The sequence below is a fragment of the Schistocerca serialis genome, chromosome 1, assembly GCF_023864345.2.
Source record: "Schistocerca serialis cubense isolate TAMUIC-IGC-003099 chromosome 1, iqSchSeri2.2, whole genome shotgun sequence".
In the NCBI taxonomy this organism is placed as follows: Eukaryota; Metazoa; Arthropoda; class Insecta; order Orthoptera; family Acrididae; genus Schistocerca; species Schistocerca serialis.
Window position 1 is genome coordinate 687,859,643 of NC_064638.1, and position 21,571 is coordinate 687,881,213.

General features: G+C 39.7%; 1 protein-coding gene across 8 annotated transcripts in view; it reads left to right on the forward strand.

The window, feature by feature from the left end:
• Positions 1-21,571, forward strand: part of LOC126480439 (muscle M-line assembly protein unc-89-like) — a 263,864-nt gene that overhangs the window by 98,590 nt on the left and 143,703 nt on the right. For 7 of the 8 annotated variants that reach the window (XM_050103867.1, XM_050103868.1, XM_050103871.1 and 4 more), the window contains exon 2: positions 20,649-20,726. In XM_050103867.1, coding sequence (XP_049959824.1) covers positions 20,649-20,726 — 78 coding nt within the window. Of the gene's footprint in view, positions 1-14,992; positions 15,122-20,648; positions 20,727-21,571 lie in introns of those variants that run through there. The other variant, XM_050103870.1, reaches the window with a different exon arrangement.

A 21,571-nucleotide genomic window follows, 5' to 3' on the forward strand; every position in this document is an offset into this window, starting at 1 on the left:
TTCCACAATCTGATGAGACCGATGACCTCGCTGTTTGGTCTCTTCCCACAAACAAACCCAACCCCATAGTGCACGTTGTAACCGAATGTGCCTCAAATCGCCAAGCTCAGCATTTTTAGCAGCATGTGGCACAACAATGCCGGCTGCTAGGCTGTAGTTAGCATCTAACACACCTGTGATCGACAGTGTAGGATCAGTCAAAGAGGGACTCTTCTGAAAACACCATTACGTTCTATTCCGCACGCCAGGCACGGCGTTCACATTGCGGCTGGAGGTGTTTGTTGCTTCTAGCAATGAGCTCTGATGCAGTGTCATACATGTCACCTTTTCAGCAGACAGATCACAAGTTCACATTCATTACAGTCCTTCAGCGTCGTTCCATCACTGTGAACAAAGCTGCAGCATTCCGTTTTGGGCACGTGAGCATGGTAGTAATAATCCCAGGATGTGGTAATATTTCGTGGTCCAGTGCCTAATCGTTACCGCATACATTAGTTTCCCACATGAGTCACTGTTGTAGCAATACTCCCTGTTCGAATTACCATAGTAGGACAAACTCATTCTTCATGACTGCTCATTCTGCCTCCTTCGAACTCATTCCCACATAAATATAGAGCCTTTTACGTCGATGTTACCCACTGGCACTTTTACGTTTTCATTTCGTTTGGAGGTGACTTTTCCAGTTACACAAAAGATGTTGTCTCTGAGCAAGGTTCTAAGCATTTACTATTCTTAATAACATCTTTCTAGTAGATACACCGTCTCTCACAATCGAATTCACTCACGATATTGTTGAAGGATGTTGCAAATTTAGTATAACGTCTTCCTTATAGCAATTCAGGTCTAAGTTCTCACATAATTACCTGGGTAAGCTTGCGCTTGGGTCTCAACAGGTTGCAAGTTCCAGGCAGGTAATGAATTGCTGCTGGCCAATTGTACCTTAAGCTGGCTACCCTCATAACTACGTGCATGATCAAGCGTTTTGTGTAAGCTTGCACAAATCCCCTGTACCTCCACATAGTCAAAGCATGTTTGTACAAAGATCAGTTTGTGTTTGCCATCTTTGCCTTTGCGGTGGAAAAAAAGTAGGAAGAAAAACAAGAAATGTATGGTAAACGCTGGTTAATAAAACGAAAAACATATTCCCACACTAAATTACTCAGTCAGTGATTGACGTTATATAAATATGCTGAGGACCATATTTAGGACCTGTAGTTCCCTTGACTGAATCGTTGGAGCAGGTCCTAATGTGGGTACGTTTGTGAAAAGTAGCAGGCAAAACAAGCACTTCAGCACAGTTTAGCAATTTTATTTATGGTTACTAGTAGTTTAACCACAATTTTTTTCCCAAACGGTCAGCCTCAAAATTAAAGTTTTAAACGAGTCTGTTGGCTAACTGGTTTGCACCTGTACAGCATGTTAATAAAGCTACCACAGGCACCGACTCCACCATAGGGCCTGAGGGGGACAGAGCCCCCTCAAAAATTCGTTTGGAGTGGGGGGGGGGGGGCGGAGGCTCCCCCCTCCCCCGCTTATAATTTAATTATAAGAAAATTATTAGTTATGCTTTGTAAAATCACAAAATTGTTTGTTTAACGATAGTTACCTTTTAAAATACATTCAGTAATGAGTTAAAACAAATAATTATCATGATAGTAAGCAGGTTAACTGAAAACGAGTGGTGTGAATCATGATAGTGTTACGGCGCTGCGGGCACACTTAGAATTTGTCCCGGTGCGCGAGCCTTTGGGTAAAGTCTGGTGCCGGCAGGCCAGCGCTGCGGTCGCGGCGACATCAAAAGGACTGGAGCAGGAGCGCCTGGAACCCTCCGCCTCGCGTCGCCTTGACGCTTCGATACAATACGATCCCGCGGATATATAAATCCCACCCTGCTGTCGCAGTCATTCAGTGTGGATAGTTTCGTTCAGTGTATGCTGCAGACATGTTTAGTGTTCTGACTTTAATGGCTAGTTGGCTACACTACTGGCCATTAAAATTGCTACACCAAGAAGAAATGCAGATGATAAACGGGTATTCATTGGACAAATATATTATACTAGAACTGACATGTGATTACATTTTCACGCAATTTGGGTGCATAGAGCCTGAGAAATCAGTACCCAGAACAACCACCTCTGCCCGTAATAACGGCCTTGATAAGACTGGGCATTGAGTCAAGCACAGCTTGGATGGCGTGTACAGGTACAGCTGCCCATGCAGCTTCAACACGATACCACAGTTCATCAAGAGTAGTGACTGGCGTATTGTGACGATCCAGTTGCTCGGCCACCATTGACCAGACGTTTTCAATTGCTGAGACATCTGGAGAATGTCCTGGCCAGGGCAGCAGTCGAACATTTTCTGTATCCAGAAAGGCCCGTACAGGACCTGCAACATGCGGTCGTGCATTATCCTGCAGAAATGTAGGGTTTCGCAGGGATCGAATGAAGGGTAGAGCCACGGGTCGTAACACATCTGAAATGTAACGTCCACTGTTAAGTGCCGTCAATGCGGACAAGAGGTGACCGAGACGTGTAACAAATGGCACCCCATACCATCACGCCAGGGGATACGCCAGTACAGCGATGACGAATACACGCTTCCAATGTGCATCCACCGCGATGTCGCCAAACACGGATGCGACCATCATGATGCTGTAAACACAACCTGGGTTCATCCGAAAAAATGACGTTTTGCTATTCGTGCGCCCAGGTTCGTCGTTGAGTACACCATCGCAGGCGCTCCTGTCTGTGATGCAGCGTCAAGGGTAACCGCAGACATGGTCTCCGAGCTGATAGTCCATGCTGCTGCAAACGTCGTCGAACTGTTCGTGCAGATGGTTGTTCTCTTGCAAACGTCCCTATCTGTTGACTCAGGCATCGAGACGTGCCTGCACGATCCGTTACAGCCATGCGGACCTTTATCAAAGTCGGAAACGTAATGGTACGCATTTCTCCTCCTTACACGAGGCATCACAGCAACGTTTCACCAGGCAACGCCCGTCAACTGCTGTTTGTGTATGAGAAATCGGTTGAAACTTTCCTCATGTCATCACGTTGTAGGTGTCGCCACCGGCACCAACCTTGTGTGAATGTTCTGAAAAGCTAATCATTTGCATATCACAGCATCTTCTTCCTGTCCGTTAAATTTCGCGTCTGTAGCACGTCAGCTTCATGGTGTATCAATTTTAATGGCCAGTAGTGTGTTTTATATGACTACATTACATTCATTTACTTTAGTCTCTTAGTGTAATGTGAATTAAGTTTGCACTGGATAAATTTGTTACCAAAAAGGCAAGCTTGGAAGTTGATGATACTGCAAGTCAGCCTCCAACAATTATTGTCATCAATTGCTTCATCGTCTTCAGGCGAGAACTGTTCACAGCCGAAACCTGGACAGTCCGGTAAGGGAAGATCATTTCAGAAGTCTTGGTTGATCAAATATACATGGCTAGAATATGAAGCATCTACCGAAAATTTTTTTTGCAAAACCTGCAAAGAGGCAGATGCTAAAAATCTATTACAATTTTCTTCAAAAAAAGAAGATGCATTTACTTCCGTTGGGTTTTCTAATTGGAAAAAAGCTTTGGAAAAATTCTGTCTTCATGAAAATAAGTTTACGCATAAAGAAGGTGTTCTGAAACTAAATTCTATCACTAACCGAAGTGTGGCCTCCCAATTGAATGAACAGTTAGACAGTGATATGAAGAAAGGCCGTTTATCTCTTGAGATAATTTTTACTACCGTGCAATTTCTATGCCGACAAGGAGTAGCAATTAGAGGGCATGAAGATGTAAACTCAATTTTTTTTAGTTGTTGGAACTCAGAAAGAATGACATATCTGAGTTTAAAGATTGGTTAGGGCGTTCGGGGTATAAGTGGACGTCCCACGATATTCAAAACTAGATCATTGATGTACTAGAAAAGTCTGTGTTGAGAAAGGTATTGGCTTCAGTCAAGAAGAGTGAACATTCTTCTATTAGGGTTGACGAAACAAGTGACTCACGATTCACGAACAAGGTCATTTTGTATTCGTAGTGTCGATGATACCGTAATCCTCAACGAAGACTTTATTGGCTTATACGAGAAAATTTAAAAAGGGAAATGGATAGGTTAAAGTTAGGTATAGTAGGAATTAGTGAAGTTCGCTGGCAGGAAGAACAAGACATTTCGTCAGGTGAATACAGGGTTATAAATACAAAATCAAATAGGGGTAATGCAGGAGTCGGTTTAATAATGAATAAAAAATAGGAGCGCGGGTAAGCTACTAAAACAGCATAGTGAACGCATTATTGTGGCCAAGATAGACACGAAGCCCACGCCTACTACAGTAGTACAAGTTTATATGCCAACTAGCTCTGCAGATGACGAAGAAATTGAAGAAATGTATGATGAAATAAAAGAAATTATTCAGATAGTGAAGGGAGACGAAAATTTAATAGTCATGGGTGACTGGAATTCGGTAGTAGGAAAAGGGAGACAAGGAAACGTAGTAGGTAAATATGGATTGGGGCTAAGAAATGAAAGAGGAAGCCGTCTGGTAGAATTTTGCACAGAGCATAACTTAATCATAGTTAACACTTGCTTCAAGAATCATAAAAGAAGGTTGTATACATTGAAGAATCCCGGAGATACTAAAAGGTATCAGATAGATTATATAATGGTAAGACAGAGATTTAGGAACCAGATTTTAAATTGTGAGACATTTCCAGAGGCAGATGTGGACTCTGACCACAATCTATTGGTTATGAACTGTAGATTAAAACTGAAGGAACTGCAAAAAGGTGGGAATCTATGGAGATGGGACCTGGATAAACTGACTAAACCAGAGGTTGTACAGAGTTTCAGGTAGAGCGTAAGGGAACAAATGGCAGGAATGGGGGAAAGAAATATAGTAGAAGAAGAATGGGTAGCTTTGAGGGATGAAGTAGTGAAGGCAGCAGAGGATCAAGTAGGTAAAAATACGAGGGCTAGTAGAAATCCTTGGGTAACAGATGAAATATTGAATTTAATTGATGAAAGGAGAAAATATAAAAATGCAGTAAATGAAGCAGGCAAAAAGGAATACAAACGTCTCAAAAATGAGATTGACAGGAAGCGCAAAATGGCTAAGCAGGGATGGCTAGAGGATAAATGTAAGGATGTAGAGGCTTATCTCACTAGGGGTAAGATAGATACTGCCTACAGGAAAATTAAAGAGACCTTTGGAGAAAGGAGAACCACTTGTATGAATATCAACAGCTCAGATGGAAACCCAGTTCTAAGCAAAGAAGGGAAAGCAGAAAGATGGAAGGAGTATATAGAGGGTCTATACAAGGGCGATGTACTTGAGGACAATATTATGGAAATGGAAGAGGATGTAGATGAAGATGAAATGGGAGATATGATACTGCGTGAAGAGTTTGACAGAGCACTGAAAGACCTGAGTCGACACAAGGCCCCGGGAGTCGACAACATTCCATTAGAACTACTGACTGCCTTGGGAGAGCCAGTCCTGACAAAACTCTACCATCTGGTGAGCAAACTGTATGAAACAGGCGAAATACCCTCAGACTTCAAGAAGAATATAATAATTGCAATTCCAAAGAAAGCAGGTGTTGACAGATGTGAAAATTACCGAACTATCAGTTTAATAAGTCACGGCTGCAAAATATTAACGCGAATTCTTTACAGACGAATGGAAAAACTAGTAGAAGCTGACCTCGGGGAAGATCAGTTTGGATTTCGTTGAAATATTGGAGCACGTGAGGCAATACTGTCCCTACGACTTATCTTGGAAGCTAGATTAAGAAAAGGCAAACCTATATTTCTAGCATTTGTAGACTTAGACAATGTTGACTGGAATACTCTCTTTCAAATTCTGAAGGTGTCAGGGGTAAAATACAGGAGCGAAAGGCTATTTACAATTTGTACAGAAACCAGATGGCAGTTATAAGAGTTAAGGGACATGAAATGGAAGCAGTCGTTGAGAAGGGAGTGAGACAGGGTTGGAGCCTCTCCCCGATGTTATTCAATCTGTATTTGTATGGAGCGTAGCCATGTATGGAAGTGAAACATGGACGATAACTAGTTTGGACAAGAAGAGAATAGAAGCTTTCGCAATGTGGTGCTACAGAAGAATGCTGAAGATTAGGTGAGTAGATCATATAACTAATGCAGAGGTATTGAACAGGACTGGGGAGAAGAGAAGTTTTAAAGGCGCTACAGTCTGGAACCGCACGACCGCTACGGTCGCAGGTTCGAATCCTGCCTCGGGCATGGATGTGTGTGATGTCCTTAGGTTAGTTAGGTTTAAGTAGTTCTAGGTTCTAGGGGACTTATGACCACAGCAGTTGAGTCCCATAGTGCTCAGAGCCATTTGAACCATTTTTTAGAAGAGAAGTTTGTGGCACAACTTGATTAGAAGAAGGGATCGGTTGGTAGGACATGTTCTGAGGCATCAAGGGATCACCAATTTAGTATTGGAGGGAAGCGTGAAGGGTAAAAATCGTAGATGGAGAACAAGAGATGAATACACTAAACAGATTCAGAAAGATGTAGGTTGCAGTAAGTACTGGGAGGTGAAGAAGCTTGCACAGGATAGAGTAGCATGGAGAGCTGCATCAAACCAGTCCCAGGACTGAAGACCACAACAACAACAACGAGACCTACAACACTGAATGCCGGCCGCTGGTGGCCGAGCGGTTCTAGGCGCTTCAGTCTGGAACCGCGCGACCGCTACGGTCGCAGGTTCGAATCCTGCCTCGGGCATGGATGTGTGTGATGTCCTTAGGTTAGTTAGGTTTAAGTAGTTCTAAGTTCTAGGGGACTCATGACCTGAGATGTTAAGTCCCATAGTGCTCAGAGCCATTTGAACCATTTTTGAACACTGAATCAAAAACTTTTTTTAGTATATTAAAAGACGTTTTTGCTCGTCTTGATTTGTCAAAGGATAACTTAAGAGGATAGTGCTATGATGGTACCTCGAATATGAGAGATAAGTTCAAAGGACTAAAACAGTTAGTTTTGGATATACAACCATAAGCGTGTTATGTGCACTGCACTGCTCACAGTTTAGACTTGGCAGTTGTAGACGGTCTCCGCCATCTTACGTCTATGAAGGATATTATGGACTTAGCTAAGGACTTAACAAACACCGTAAGGAAATCCAATAAAAGGATGGGACTTTTCAGAAGCATACGCTGTGAGAGCACCAACGACGAAGCTGGTGTAAGACTCCTTGTCCGACTCGATGGACTATGCGAGCTTCTAGTATCTTGAGAATATTGAAAAACTTTGAAGAAATTCTAGAGTTTTTTTAAACATTTTCTGCAGAGGACAAAACAGAGGCAGGTTACAAATGTGCAGGCCACCTTGAGTCAATCTTACAATTCAAGACTTCCTTTTACATCTTTATTGCCATGCAATGAACCAAGTAGAGGATGTCAGTGAAAAAATTCAATGCCCTCATCTAAGTGTTGCTGATCTGGAAAAAATATGTGAGGGCTTCATTTTGTATATTGAGTAAAAGGTGTGATAGTTTTGAACATTTTTGGAAATTGTGTTTAAAAGAAAAACCTTCACAAGTTGATGAGCCTTCACTTCCTCAGAATCGGGATATACCAAAGAAATATGAAAACAACGAAGCCAGCTCATTGCACACTTTCAAAACCCCAAAGGAATACTACAAAGCGATTTACATTGAAGTTTGTGAAACGGTGCAATCTTGCATTACTGAGCGGTTTGCTTCTTAACTGGACTCACACAGGTGATTGCAGTTGAACAAGAGTGCTTGCTTTTAGTAAACAGAGGTGAAACAAATTTGGAAAAGTCGACTGAGTTTTTCAAAAATGACCTGGACATTAAGAGACTGCGCTTACACCTGAATATGTTAGCCAATATCGCTAATAAAAAACAACTGGTCCTAAAAAAACGTGCGTGATGTAAGAAAGTGCATTAAGCTTCTCCAAATAGTTCCAATCACGACAGCAATAGCAGAACGGTCATTTAGAGCCTTTAGACGTCTGAAGTCATATGTCCGGTCAACAATGGGACAGAAGCGATTGAACAATTTGGCTCTTCTTCATGCCCACCGAGATGTTTTGGATATCCCACCAGTCATGGCCGATTACATATTCAGTAATCCAGTCAGACGGCCGACATTTGCACCTTTCTAAAGACACACTAGCCCTAATCATGCATTATTCGTACTACTTCAGTACTGTATTACTATAGCACTGTATTAGTTATTTTAAAATACTTAAATATTTTTAGGGTGTAAGACCCAATTAAAACCCGCTATTTACATACTTTTTGACTGAAAGTATTAGGCACACTGTATTAATTCTATAAACTGTATTGAAGCATTAACTTTGAGGTATTGTTTTTATTTAATGAACCCTGAGCCTTAGTCAAAGTAAGCTTAAATTAGCTATTTCACTTATTAATCGAAGTGCTATTACTGTGCGACAGCAGTATTTTATGTGTTAGTCTTGAAATGATAGTTTAGGATTCATTTAAATATAATTTCAGTCTTTTAGGAGCCATATATTCACTGCTCTGTAATAGTCTATAAGCATGATTATTACTGTAAATTAAATTAGCTTTTTACGAAAATAGCGTGCCTGTTATGTTTTGTTTCTTTTTTCAAAGACAAAAAATATCAGGCTTGTCGGGTTTCCCGGAGTGTGAGTTATCGAGATTCCAGTTTTCGGGGTTCTAACGTTGATCATATGACTCTAAAATGCTTAAAAAACTTTAAAACTCACTACTTTTCATCGAAAATTTAGAAAAATTTCCGGGGCAAGAAGACCCCCATATGGTTCCCCCCCCCCCCATATTTTTTATAAGCCGGCGCCCCCGAAAGCTACGTATAATATCGTGGATATTTAGCTGTATTGAAATACCACTTTAGATAGTTGCGTGGAGAAATATTTTCTTGCCAAGTAACTCATGATGATTGCTTGACCTCGCTGCAATGTAGCGAATCAGAAAGTTATCTGTTAAATTACGTGGATAATAAGATAGTTTGTACCCTTCTTGCAATATCTCTTTAACGAATAAAGTTATCTGAAAATGATTTTCCCCAGCTTCAAGGACACAAGAATCCGCGTCTTTCCACAGGAAGTAGAGAATTTTATGGGGGCTGATTTGGATGAAATGAGATACGGCAGAAATTTATCGCGAAATCCAAACTCCTTTCAAACTTCCAAAATTCCGTTAACTTAAGTGCCGCGTGTGTGACTAGCCACCGGGAATCGTAACTGTAAACTGACCACAACATACTATTAAAACAAAACAAACATCATATTTTAAATTTTTGTTTTTCAAGTCTTGTGGTGGAGACCACTAAGTTGCAGCCCAGCTATAGTCGAGTCAGCACATATGCAGATCCCTGACAATTAGCAGCACTGTTGCCAGCTTTCAGCTGCAAATCGCTAAAGGCTGCAGGCAAAAATGGTAGTCTCCTATAGTCCAAATAGCTGTGACAAAGCTGTGGCGAGACCCGCTTACAAAGTCGCGTTACTTTACTGGTTGAGGCAGGCGCGCGAAGCTGCCTCGGTCTGCTCGCTGCAACTGTCGACTGTAGCCTGCCCGTAAATGCGGCCCTGTACATGATTTGTACTATTATTTTAGGGCCAAGAGAGAAACATGACGAAGTCCATATTATTCTCAACACCTTACATAAAATACATACAGTAGTTCTGCATTCAGATTGATTGGATTGCAATGGTATAAGTCAAACATCACGTAAGGAATTACTTTATTTTTTACATGAAGCGTTTCGGAATTTATCCATCATCTGATATCCAGGAGCGATTGCTGCATGTAGATATAGAAATTCCACTTGTACGTGAAACAAACATTCACAGACAGTAGTCTGCCTCAATGCAGAAGTACTGGTTACTGTAATAACGGCCGCCTGCCTCCTGCGTAACTTTGTCGCTTATATGTTAGATAAAAAAAAATTGCATAAATCATGAGAGAAACTTCAACAGCACGGGAAAGCCCGACAGCGATAAAGATGTTTTTTTCTTTTTTTTTTTCCTCGGGCCGAAGATGATTCGACGATTTCAAATACCCATCTGTAAGTATATGTGGCAGGGTTTATAATTTTTAAAAAGTATGACGTACGCAGTACACTTGTTTGCCTTACCGCAATACGTTTCCGATTTAACGCTTTTGAAACAAGGCTACCTTTCGTAGCCTATACTTGGTTTTGACAACAGTCTCAAAAAGATTGACATCATCATATCTAAAGAAAACCTCAAGCAATTCAGCTACTGGTACTGTCGTCACGTATGTAAACTTAAAATCACTACGGGCTGCCCAAGATTCCATTTCAATGAGCATACCTTCATTGGTCCTCATTTGACGTCGACGGAATCATTTAACATTTAGCTAATTGACATTTTAGTTCTTAAATACGTATTCGCGATCTATCACCGGTTTCAGTGGATGCAAATGAATCAAATAAATACGTCAAAGATCCGCCTCAGTTTCGCAACTGAGTATTAATTTATCACAATTGCTGACAGAGCTGCAACATGTAAAAAATTGCAGATGAAATCAATTTATGAAGTATGTGTCGATACATTTCGACTATGATATTATCGTACATATTACACAACAGACATCGATACACTGTCTTAAGGGGATACGGAATCGGATTTTGGGTTAAAAAATCGAATTTTTTTTTATTGGCGTATTATATTCTGCCATGTTTCCTCTTTAAAATGACGTATCATACATAGCTCTACTACAATTATAACTATTTTATTTTTATATATTTGTGAGATCGGGTATTGCGCTTTAGTTATACACGTCTCTCGTGGCTGACCATGAACTTTTTGGCAGTACCTTTAAAGTGACATGAATTCAAATATCCCGGTTTCCAGCGACTATTTATACACTAGTTGCCCGAAAATGTTTCTCTCTGGTTTCCTCAAGTTACTCTTTGACTTTGTGGCGGGACTGTTTTGTAAACAGTGTGATATAAGAAAGTAGTTGTTGTTGAGTTATTTCGTATTTAGTGCTTCATTTTTCGCAGTGAAAATGCCTAGAGCTAAAGCAAAAGTATTTAAAAAGCGTGTGAACTGGCAAAAGAAAAGAAATAATGATTCATTAGCAAAGCAAAGCAGTTCATCATCATCACTGTTGGAAAATGTGAATCCACTTATTACTGATTTGCCGAACGAACTTACACCAAATGAAAACAGTGCTTCTCATAAAAAACTAAGAGATTTGGAAGAGAAATATAATTTACTTGATAGAGGGAATGAAGTTTTTTAACTCATTGATACGAATATATTGTGTGAAGCTCTTGAAAACAGTTTGTGCTGCAAAAAATGTCATGGAAACGTTTCTCTGAAAGTAGAATCCCATGTTGGCCTGGCTGCCCAGTTTAATTTAATATGCAGTGTTTGTAAATACAGCTGCAAGTTTCCAAGTTCGGTTTCAGTAACTGTAAATAATGGATACAAGAAAACTGAACTTTATAGTGTAAATATTAGGTTAGTTTATGGATTGCGAGCAATTGGTAAGGGCAAAGCAGCTGGTGATATGCTATGTGGTGTTCTAAATCTTCCAAGTGCACCTTCAAAGTTTGAAGCTTACAATTATGTACTAGGATCTGCAGTTGAAGATGTAGCACAGAAGTCAATGCAGGTTGCTGTGGAAGAAGCAGTGGAAGAAAATGACGGCAGTCGTGACCTCACAGTGGCGTTTGATGGCACGTGGCAGAAAAGGGGCCACACCTCCAACAATGGTGTTGTAACAGCAACTAGTGTTGATACTGGCAAGGTTATTGATGTTGCAATAATGTCTAAATACTGTAGGTGCACAGGCAGGCTGAAAAATGAACACAGTGATGACTGTATTGCTAATTATTATGGTAGTAGTGGTGGCATGGAGGTTGCTGGGGTGAAGAAAATTTTTCATCGCTCTTCACAGTGGTATAATGTTCGCTATGTCAAATATCTGGGAGATGGTGACTCTAAAACATTCAAAGAAGTTTTGGAAAGCAAACCATATGGGAACAGTGTAAATATAAGCAAACTTGAATGTATAGGACATGTGCAGAAGAGAATGGGTGCCAGGCTGAGAAGGTTAAAATCAGTTATGAAAGGGAAAAAACTAGATGATGGGAAAACCTTGGATGGCAGAGGAAGATTGACTGATTCCATAATAGACCACATTCAGAACTGCTATGGCCTTGCAATCAGGCAAAATACAGGCAATCTTGAAGAAATGAGGAGAGCTATATGGGCTTTATATTTCCACACCGCATCCACGGATGAGCATCCACAACATGGTTTGTGCCCCAAAGGTGAAAACAGCTGGTGTAAATACAATAGGGGACTAACAACAGGAGAGAAATACATTCACCACCACAGTCTACCATCAGCCATCATGGGAGAAATAAAGCCCATTTTCAGAGATCTGGCTGACAGAAGTCTTCTGATGAAATGTCTTCACGGAAAAACGCAGAACCCCAACGAGTGCTTGAATAGTGTGATATGGCATTGTCTCCCAAAAACAGTGTTTGTCGGAATTAATACACTACATTTTGGTGTGTATGATGCTGTGGCAACCTTCAATCTTGGAAATATAACTAAATGCCAGGTCCTTCAAAAGTTGGGTATGTGTGTTGGTTCCCGTACGGTACGTGCTATGTTCTTTTTAGATCAGCACAGACTAAGGCATGCTGATAATATAATCAAGACATTAGTGAAAAAAGCAAGACAGGTGCAGAGGGGTGCCAAAAGAAGACTTGAAGATGATTATGAAGACTGTGAAGGGGGTATTAGCTACGGATCAGGAATGTTTTAATCTTCTTTCTCCGTTTCCCGTAAGTTTACTTTTTACTTCATCTAGGAACATTATCTCAGGTACTGGTCAACCTAGAAGTCTGAAATTTTTATGACGTAGTGACATAGGTCCCTATTACATACTGAAACAACGATTTTTTAATTACTTGATTTACAAAAGACTTAGGGGTGATAGTCTAGTAAAAAGCGATGGAAAAAATTTACTTAAAAATAAATGTACAATATCTCTGTAAGAAAATACTTTGACAGTAAACTGTTGTTTCAGTATTGTTGTAACATATGAATGCACATACAGTAAAATTTTTACCTCTCTGTCTCCAGTAGTTTGTGAGAAAATGTTCCCTATAGTAGGCATATATTAACATTGCGGGGATAGGTGTTCCGTATCCCCTTAAGCCCGGTCCACACGCAACGATCTGTCTGCGCAGACATCGGCGCAGATGTCTGTACATGCAAAAGATCGCTGCAAATGTGGTGTGTTCACACGACACAAACCCCAATCTACTACTCGCCCGCCATCTGTCGGTGTAGAAAAGAAATATCAGTGGCAAGCGACTACGCTCCCCGAAAACGTCAAAATTTAATTCAGTTATTTTGAAAAATAGAAATGGAGGAAGTTCTGTTGTGGTCTGTGTTCGCAACTTGTGTTGCAAAAAACATTCAGACCAACCGCAGGAAACAGAGAAAGCGGTCAAAATGGTGCAGACAGTGGCTGCTAAAGCGAAAGCAGTTTTGTCACGTAAATTTACTGCGAGAATTGCAGGGCGAACCTGTTTTGTTTTACATAACCTTGTGTTCCATTTCCTCGCACATTGGCACTCCAATTTCATCTTCACTCCTGCTTGGTCTTGGCGTTTCTTGATCACTAAGAAAGCCAAGTAGATCAAAATACCATAACGTTGGCTGGTATACTTGATCTACTCCTACACCAGATCTTCTAGATTTCTGAACTTTGGATAACTCTTTTCGGTAAACAGTTCGCTGACAGACTAATTTACTTGACTTGCCTTCATGAACTCATCATTCAGGAAAGCGTAAATAGCTTCACATGTGTTGGGTATTATTTCACTCAATGCTTGTTTCGATATTGCAGATGAAAATTCCAAATCATTGTAGCTCCTTCCTGTTGCTAGGAATCTTAATGTTACTGCCAGGCGTTCATGAGGAGAAATTTCCCTTCTCATACAAGTCTTTTTCTCATAATATGAGGGGTTACATGCTTTAAGAGATAATTATAAGTTTCGACATCCATCCGCAAATAATTTCGCCAGTTCGCAACGAAATTATTTTTTTTATTACCGTTTCTCTGTTTGCCGAGGCGCCAACTGCCCGCAATTTTTCAATTAGAGCATTGTATGCTGCTGTCTTTTTGTCTCGGTCACTATATTCTTTACTTTTAATCTTCCACAAACATGGGTGGTTTCTGCATATTTCAATGAATTCACTTACAAACTCTCGAGAACACTGACGAGTATCAGCCATTTTAATGCCCTGTGCACACAAATACAAACACTAGACTGAGCAAACAGCTGTTTCGCGCCAGATTTGCGACGATCTCCTGTCCACACGCTCCAACTTGTCTGCGCAGATGTGGTTTGAACCGACAGACTTGAGAGGTTTCGCTCAAACCTCCAACTCCAACTTCCAGGTTTGCACACACCTCAGGTTGGTGCAAATCTTCTGTTCACACGCAACGATCTGTCTGCGCAGATGTGATGTGCGCAGACATTTGCGCAGACAGATCGTTGCATGTGGACGGGCCTTTACAAACGAAAGATGGTCACAGGAATTACAACTCTGAACTCACCGCAGATGAGACGAATTCACATCTATCGTGTATTATTTGAAGCTCTCTACACACAATAAACCAATTAATACTGCTGCTAGTATAGTGTCTTACATATTTTTACCGGCCGAAACCTAAAATGAGAATCTGACCAACAGCAAACTTTTCAGACATAGATATTTCCGATCGACACTACATAATCGTTTGTTATTTAAAAAGTTATAACTTCTCTGCCAAATCCTTTTCTAACTTGTGTGTCTATTGCTAGGTTCGAATTTTTGTACTGAATTTGCGATTTACTTGCATATTTATTTAAAGTTAAAGTAAATATCTATTTCAATGTTGGTATTTGGTACTATGCGCATGCATTTGTCGTTCGTTTCCGTATTGGCCAAATGTGTGTGTTTGAATCAAAGGCGGGTTTTACGTGTTAGCGACCGTTGCTGTTTACATGTCAGTTGGTTGATGCTAGATTTGGGTGTTCCAACTGGTGAAGCTGTCAGTGCGTAAAACTTCTGTGTACAGAGGTACAAAATGTTTATTTCTAAGTACACGTATAATATATGGCGTGTGGCAAGATAAAATACTTGACTGTCTGTTCAAAACATGTTAAATACCCGAGGTTACTACGTTCCATGGATAAGTTTAGGATATATAACACGTAAATATAAGATGCTTTTGGTCGGTAGTAAAGCTTGAACCAAATACGTGTCGAGGGGAAGATGAATTGGCAGCGGTTGTTTTTGATATCATTGTTACACCTGCTGCTTAGCGTACGTATGACGAATACAAACTTGTTATTCACCAGGAGTCGGATGTGAATGAATTTTGTAATATGTATTTTGCCCAGTAGTGGGCTAAATAATACCGGTACATCATCCTGCGCTGAGTTTTACGTGTTAGAAGAAATTTAGATGGTGTTGCTGTTGTAATCCCTAATAATTGTATATAGTTAAGTGTTTTATGCAGTGAGAAGCCCAATAAGCTGATCCTCATTTTCTAACGATAACGTAACTGTTATTTCTTCTTTTTTTGTATATTAGATGGTATTTTTGGCTGTTTGAAACGTTTCTCGGGCAGAGGCAGTTATTAAAAAGGTTGAAATCGGCGTTAACGTAAGACTGGAATCAGGATTTTTTTAAACTTAAGGACGTAGTGGTAAATCAGGTGTGCTACAAATAATGTAAACTTGATCTGAACTGTGGCATGCTGACTACAGACAATTTGCCTTATGTATGCTGAAAAGATGCATATTAAATAGCGGTCTACATAAAATTTTTGAATTAAGACCAGGTATGATTTTAATGGTACGCATCATCATAAACAGATTTGTTCCGAACTCTCAGTGCGTGAAGGGAATGAAAGCATGCAAGGTAATACTGCTCAGGAGTAATCTGGATTCTCATGGGGAAAATGATGTACTCAGAGTATGCTCAAGATAGTTTCATTGTTCCCTCTTTCAAGGAAATTTAGGGCTAGGTCAGCTTGTTCTTAGTTATCCACTAGGTTTATTGTAGCAGTATCTATTTAGTCTAAATGTGGAATTAAAACTTTTAGGAATCATGTCCATTCACTTCATCTCTTGGCATTAAGGTCAGTCACCTATTCCAGAATTTGGTTTAATGCTGCTCTGAACATACTTATAGAGTTGCTTGCTTATCAAACAGTTTTGAGGCAGAAAAATTATGCTTGCCAAATATTGCTTATTGTTGTTCACATCTGAAAGACTTTTTTGGTCCTATGGGCCATAACAAAGAGGTATTTTGCCCTTCATTGTTTACCTTCCTAACTGTATTGTTACCTTTTCTTTCTTTATGGTGATAATTAGCATGGAGGCAGTGTGTTTGGGAATTTGAAAACTGTGCTCAGGCCAAATTTTGTACAAATGCCATGATAGAATATAATAAAGTATTGTGAGTTCCAGTATTTGCAAAGTGCTGTGACAACTGCTTTCTTGAGATTGCTGCAAACTGATCAGTTAAGCTGTTCAAATTCTGTCTTCATTAAATCTTTTGATTCAGTGATATCAGAGAAATTACACAATGAAACCCTTTCAGTGGAATATGAATAATCACAAATTGTTCCTTGCCCATTCACAAATTGGTATGTTTTAAGTGTGTCAGTAATGAATTTAATAGTTCTGTTGCAATATAGAAAAGTAATAGTGGTCTCGACAGATTAGAGGCAGCGGGATTTTCTGTGACCTATCAAAAGCCTTTGACTGTGTGAATCGTAGCATTCACTTAAGTAAATTAGAATGTTATAGTGTCACAAGCAGTGCTGCAAAATGGTTAGTCTTATCTAACGGGAAACAAATGAATAGGTAAAAAAATTTACTCACCAAGCAGTGAAACTTACTGACTGTATGATAATGAAAGACTGAGTGTTGGGTACTGCGCCAGACGAGGTTTGAAAACCTGAGAGCTTAAAGGTGGAAGACAGGGTGATATGCAAGGCAGAGATTACTGCTAAAACATCGTACACGAGTTTGTAGTGAGTGATACACTAAGTGCCTTGTATGTAACGGATGTGGGAGCGGGTGGCAGTGAAAAATAGACAGGTCAGGAATAAAAGATGCAGAAAAGTAAAAAAGAGTGAAATAAGTAGTAGTTACTATGAAGAAATTCTGACACAGAAAGGAAATTAACGTAAATTAAGGCCAGTTGCATGAGAACCAAGAACATCTCGTGACACTCGTTCCAGCTGCAGAGCTATGAGAAACTGATGTCTGGGGGAAGAATCCAGATGGTGCATATGGTGAAACAGGCACTGAGGTCACAACTGTCTTGTTGTAGAGCATGCTCTGCAACAGCATGTTGTGTGTTGTCAGTATACACCCTTTGTCTATGCCCATTCATCCTGAATGATAACTGGGTGGTACTCATGCCGATGTAAACAATGTTCTGCCTTTTACAGTGGCATGACTATCACCAAATTATCAGTTAGGATGAATAGTCGTAGACAGAGGGTGTACTCTGGCAACACACAACATGCTGTTGCGGAGCATGCTCTACAACAAGACAGTTGTGACCTCAGTGCCTGTTTCACCATATGTGCCATCTGGATTCTTCACCCCGGCCACCGTTTTCTCAGACCTCTGCAGTTGGAACTAGCGCTACAATGTGTCCTTGGTTGCCATGCACCTGGCCTTAATTTACGTTAATTTCTTCTGTGTCAGAATTTCTTCACAGTAATTACTCCTTTCTTCACTCCGTTTTATTTTTCTACATCTTTTATTTTCTGACCTGTCTATTTTTTGCTGCCACCCATTCCCACCTCTGTTACATACAAGGCACATAGCCTATCACTCACTATTAACTCATGCACAGTGTTTTAGCAGTAATCTGTTTTGCATATTACCCTGTCTTCCATCTTTAAGCTCTCAGGTTTTCAAATCTCAGCTAGTGCAGCCCCTCAGTAATCAATGTTTCCTTCTCACCCCATCCAGTAAGTCTCCCCCGACCTGAGGTTCTGGGTGACTTTCTGGACTGTACCCTGTTCACCAAAACTTCTCCAGACCTTTTCCTTTGCCCCTATTCCTTCCCCTTCAACTCTTCTGCCAGAAAAAGAAGCCATTGGCTCCTATAGCTTGTAAAAGTTAAACCTTTCTCTCTCTCTCTCTCTCTCTCTCGTGTGTGTGTGTGTGTGTGTGTGTGTGTGTGTGTGTGTGTGTGTTCTCCGAGCACCGCTTGGTGAGTAGAATTCTTTTATCCATCCATTTACATTAAATTGTCAATAATTATTTTCGTTCTTATAACAGGAAACAGAGGGTATCATTGTAAAATGTGTAGAATAAGCAATCAATCTTCATTTGATTAGGAATTAATTAGATGTAGTGTTCCTCAAGCTTCTAGCTTGAGTCCGTTGCTTTTTCTTGTGTACAGTAATGATATCTGTTACATTGCTAGTTTGTTTAGACATTGCTAGTTTGTTTAGTTTGCATATGTTTCAAACATTGCAATAAACTGAAAGTCAAATACAGATTTAGAAATGGCTGCTAATCAAATTTTCATTGACATTAATAAAGGGGTCAAAGCTAATTTACTGTCATTAAACTTTGAAAAGATCCACTATATGCAGTTCAGGACTTGTAATAAATTTTCTTCCAGCTTGTGTATAATATATGAAGACATGCAGATCAAAAAAGTTGAGAGTGTATAATTTCTGGGATTACAACTTGATAATAAACTCAGTTGGGAAGGGCATACTTCAGAATCGCTGAATCGCCTAAACAAATCTGCATTTTCAATGCAAATGATGTCAGATGTAGGAGATAAAAGTATAAAAAAACTTGCATACTTTGTTTACTTTCATTGTATTATGTCTTATGGGATCATATGCTGGGGTAACTAATCAAACCGAGCAAAAGATTTTAAAGTGCAAAAGTGTGCAATAAGATTTATGGTGTAAATTCAAGAACAACATGTAGAAAACTGTTCAAGGAACTGGGTATTCTAACCACGGCTTCCCAGTATATTTATCCCTTAATGAAATTTGTTTCAAACGTGTTTCTATTTCCAACCAATAGCTCAATACATATTATCAATACTAGAAATAAGAACAATCTACATAAAGACCTAAAATCAGGGTCAATGGAAGCGTCCGATCCCACCCGTTGGCTCTGGCCCGTAACGTAAGGCTGTTGTGGTGTGTGACGTCACGACGGCGCGGAATTTAGTTAGTGAGAGTGGCGTGTTTGTAGGTGTCGTTCTGATGCGATCGGTGGTGCTCTCTGGTGATGTGTTAGGTGATGTTTTTGGTTTAGTTTGCGAGTGTGACATTGTGTGTGAATTTTGGCAAATTGCTTTTTTTATGTCTTTGGTAGGTATGGATATGACTGACAGGTCCACAGTTTTCAGTTGTCAGCTATGATGGGGCACAGTGCGTTGTCTCTAATAAAATTTCTTCAACTATTCGGATTTTTGGATGAAGTCGTGTAATGTTCAGTATGCCATGAATAAATGAGGCTTACTGTAAGTTCCGGCGTCTCAGACCTGGGACGGCTGTATGTGGAGATGTCATAAGGATAACAGGACAAGGGAAGTGTTCGATCCCAATGTGTGGCTGTGAATGTTGGTATCGGTATCGGGCGATGTTTTTGAGCTATGTAGGTCAAGGGAAGTGTCCAATTCAAGATGATGTGTTTAGTGGTATTTGGGGAGTTTTGTGATGTCAGTTTTTTTCGTCGTTTTGCGTGGTTTTGTATGGGGTGGGTGTCTAAATTTGTTTATATTTAGTTTGTCCCCACCCAAAAAACCCCTATTTCCCACGCTTGTCCCGTTAGTGTCATCAGGCTTTTTGTGGAACGTGTGTGTGTTTGTTTCTCGAAGCATTTTCGTCCTCATAATGTGTACGTAACGACTTTATCTGCGCCATATTGGAATCGTGGTTTATGGTCGTTCCCGCCATATTTGTGATGTCATGGGTCAAAGCAGACGGGAGGGATCGGACGCTTCCGTATTTCCTAAAATCACTTACCTTGGTCCAAAAACGGGCCAGTATTCAGGAACACAAATTTTTAATCAATTGCCAGTGACCATTAAAAACTTGGGGTCAAATGAAGCACAGTTTAAACAGCATTTGAAAGACCTTTTGATAGGCAACGCCTTCTTCTCTGTAGTTGGATATCTTTATCAGGGACTGTTAGACCAGCTTAAGTAAAAATGCCTGTTAGATTTAAGTTTTCACAGCATATGGTCACAACAGTCAGGATTAGGTATTTTGTGTATGATAAATTTATTACAAGTGTAACTGTGTTTCATTCTGACTATGTATTCTGTAAAAATTAGCAGTTCCAGTTTAACATAATCACGTATTTTGACAATCTCCTGACAAATAATCTGGGTAGTAAGTATTATATTCAAATGTTCTGTGTTTTCCATGTTACTGTTTAACATGTTCCACATCCATGAGTATCATATCATTTTTGGATCTATAGAACATAAACTGAATCTTTATGTAATTAAATAAAGGAAGGATTCTGTCATTATTCAATTTAGAGCTCTCGCTCTCTCTTTCAAAGATACTGTTTAAATGTTCTTAACCATTTTTCAGGGAGAAGGCATTCCACATTGGACCTCAAAATGGAGAGTGATGCACTACTGGAAATGAACCAAATGGAATTAAGATCTGGTTAGTTTTAATCTCTTGTGAAATTCATTACTTTAGCGAACACCTAGTCAGTAGCTGGATGATGCAGAATTACTGTTACATAAATTTTCCTTTCCTTCTTGCTTCAATAAATAGACATAGATGCTGAACTTTAATACTCGAGCATGATTTCATTATTGAGAGACTTTTGTTGTTATTATAATCTCTGTACAATTCAGTGGAGGCGAAATGACTGAGCTGTACTTTCCTTTTGATATACTTATAATTGCTCTCCTTTGTTTGTAATTAGTACAGCTAAATTTTTGAGAATCGCTGTACTGAATCTGATTACTTTTGTTGCCCAGACCAGTTTTTAACTGAAGTGTACTTTTTGCTATGATTTGCCTAGATGGCTGACGTTTGTTAAAAGGGTTTGACTGGCAGTAATTGAATTCTGTTGTTGATTTGTTGGAGGGAACAGCTACACTGATTAGTCAGCAATGTCAATAAAACAACAGCCAAGGATTTTATACACACATAATTTAACAACAGTTAGGTTAGCATTATATCACTAACAAGAAAATTTGAAATCTTAACGTTTATTATTCATTGCCTGAAAAAATGTAGAGCTAGGTGGTAAAACGAATTAGGTTAAGTTTCTTAATATACAAGATTTGTCTGGAGCACCCATTGAAATGAGTAAGGAAGAACATGAGTAGATTAATGTACATTGCTTCATTTTCTTGGTGTAGATATGTAGTCCATAGTAACTTCAAAACACATTGATAAGTGACTGAATGTTACTGTAAATAGATAAGATGTAAATTCTGTGTATTTTGTATCAAAGAAAATCCTTCATATTTAGTTTTTCTCCTGTTACTTGTTGA